The following is a 1,871-nucleotide window of genomic DNA, read 5'->3' as shown; positions in this document are numbered from 1 at the left end:
TAATGTGTGTTATAAAATGTAATAATTACGACTATCATATTTAACTCTCGCTTTTAATAACACAAATATTATAATACTTAATTTGATATAATTTGATACATGTATTTATGATTGTAATATTTAATTCTTTTATTTAATATATGTACGTTTAAGGGATAAGTTAGTTATATAAGTATCCCCTCGTTTACTTATCTATTCGCATTTATCAACCATCCATTATGGAGTTAATTTAATATGAGGTGGCCAAAATAATGTGTTAGTTAATTTACCTTGTCATTATAATTGGAAATTAAAACGAGAGATATTCCAGAAGGAAGGAGAATTCCTGTGACTTGCACCGTGTCAACATTTTCGGCCTGCGTATAACTGAAGATTTAAGTAACTCATGTGGAAGCATAAACATATCGTGATCTGATACTCGGTAAATATTAACTATGACTGAAATATCTTGCATCTTCACATTAACAAGACAAAGTGATTTTACATAAGTAGTCGATGTTTTCTTATTATTTTCGGAGATTACTGTTATAAACACAATACTTGAAATAATTATCAACAAGCACAGTACATAGAGTTGTGTTTGCCTTCGACTCGCAGTCATACTTGCATTTCGATATCTTGTCCATCGGAGTGGCACTTTCTTTTATCCTCCGCACTCTTCTCCTCCGACATATCTTTCATCGGTTCGAACGACTGGCCTCCATCCACTAGTTTTGCATCTTCAACATGAGGGCTCTTTTTGTTGCGATAAACGCAGTATAAAACCATCTGAGCCAACCCTAACGGCAGTCCTACAAAGTTTGGTGCCTGCCCAATATGAAGTACACACAAAGAATCAAATCACTAAGCGGTGGCTTCATTCATATATCGGTTCTTACTGGGTCATATAAAATAATCACATAAATTTTGTCGTATAGACTCGTACGAACAAGCTAATTATTACATTACCATGATGACAATATCTCTGCTGAGAGCGCCATACACCAGCCACAGCACACTTCCGAGGAAAGCGAACAACGAGAAATAGAAACTCGGCATGAATTCTACGCTCTTCGATTGGATTACTATTCTCTGAATAGTAATAAACACATCAAAAAGACATTAGCAATGGGCACTATCAGTAGCAATATTAGATACCGAAAGCCATTGAGCCTTGCGATATTTTTTATTCCACCACTGTTATAGTGCACATAATTATAAATATTAGACAGTAGGGTAAAGCTTACAATCACTGATAACGGCGAAGCGTAGAGAATGACAGTCGCTACCATTCCTGCAGTTCCTACAACGACCTTCTTATGCTTCTGCTCATATACACCACAAAATGAAGCTATCGCAATAGTCCCAAACACCACCAACGCACAGGCGACCATCACAGCCATTTTCCTCTACAAACAATTTATTGAAAGCCAGACAGTAAGTGCAGTCCCTCCCGGTTGCATTAATTTTACCCAAGGGGCTCTTCCCTAAGTATTTAAATTAGGGGAAATATGTTGAAATTAAAATATTACCTTGGGTTTGGGTGGAGCGAATATAAGATAGATGCAAACGAAGCAGCACTCGAGAAGGAGGCCAATGGCATTCACAACCATGACTACGATGTTATCCCACCCATTGCTGATTAGGGGCGACCCATATAACGTGTAGAGAAGACAATTGAAGAGGGCTATTGTATACGGTAACCCCGAGAAGCTCTCCGTAGTTCTCTTTTCTATCACCCTCTTGAATGTTGTACTGTTCATCAATATCGCAGAAAATAAATTACTCTTACACCCAACATGGCGGTTTATTTCTAGTTGAATTTTATTCTATTATAATATACAAGCTGGAACCATGGAGTGAAAATGATTTACTCACATTGGTGCACCATA

The 1,871-nt window shown here is 37.1% G+C and overlaps 1 protein-coding gene across 1 annotated transcript; it reads right to left on the bottom strand.

The window, feature by feature from the left end:
* Positions 1-597: 597 nt before the first annotated feature.
* Positions 598-1,592, bottom strand: LOC149260135 (bidirectional sugar transporter SWEET3b-like). Its single transcript, XM_089456835.1, has 4 exons — positions 1,512-1,592; positions 1,227-1,388; positions 949-1,071; positions 598-807 (listed from the first exon to the last, which is right to left on the bottom strand). Exons 1-4 carry the CDS (start codon positions 1,590-1,592, stop codon positions 598-600), a joined length of 576 nt encoding a protein of 191 aa, XP_089312961.1.
* Between the last annotated feature and the right edge of the window lie 279 nt (positions 1,593-1,871).

Source organism: Pinus tabuliformis, chromosome 6 (genome assembly GCF_031772625.1).
Source record: "Pinus tabuliformis cultivar Carrire ecotype Pingquan chromosome 6, CPIR1, whole genome shotgun sequence".
Classification (NCBI taxonomy): Eukaryota; Viridiplantae; Streptophyta; class Pinopsida; order Pinales; family Pinaceae; genus Pinus; species Pinus tabuliformis.
The sequence above is the reverse complement of the archived record's forward strand: the minus strand, read 5'-3'. Positions and strand labels throughout refer to the sequence as shown.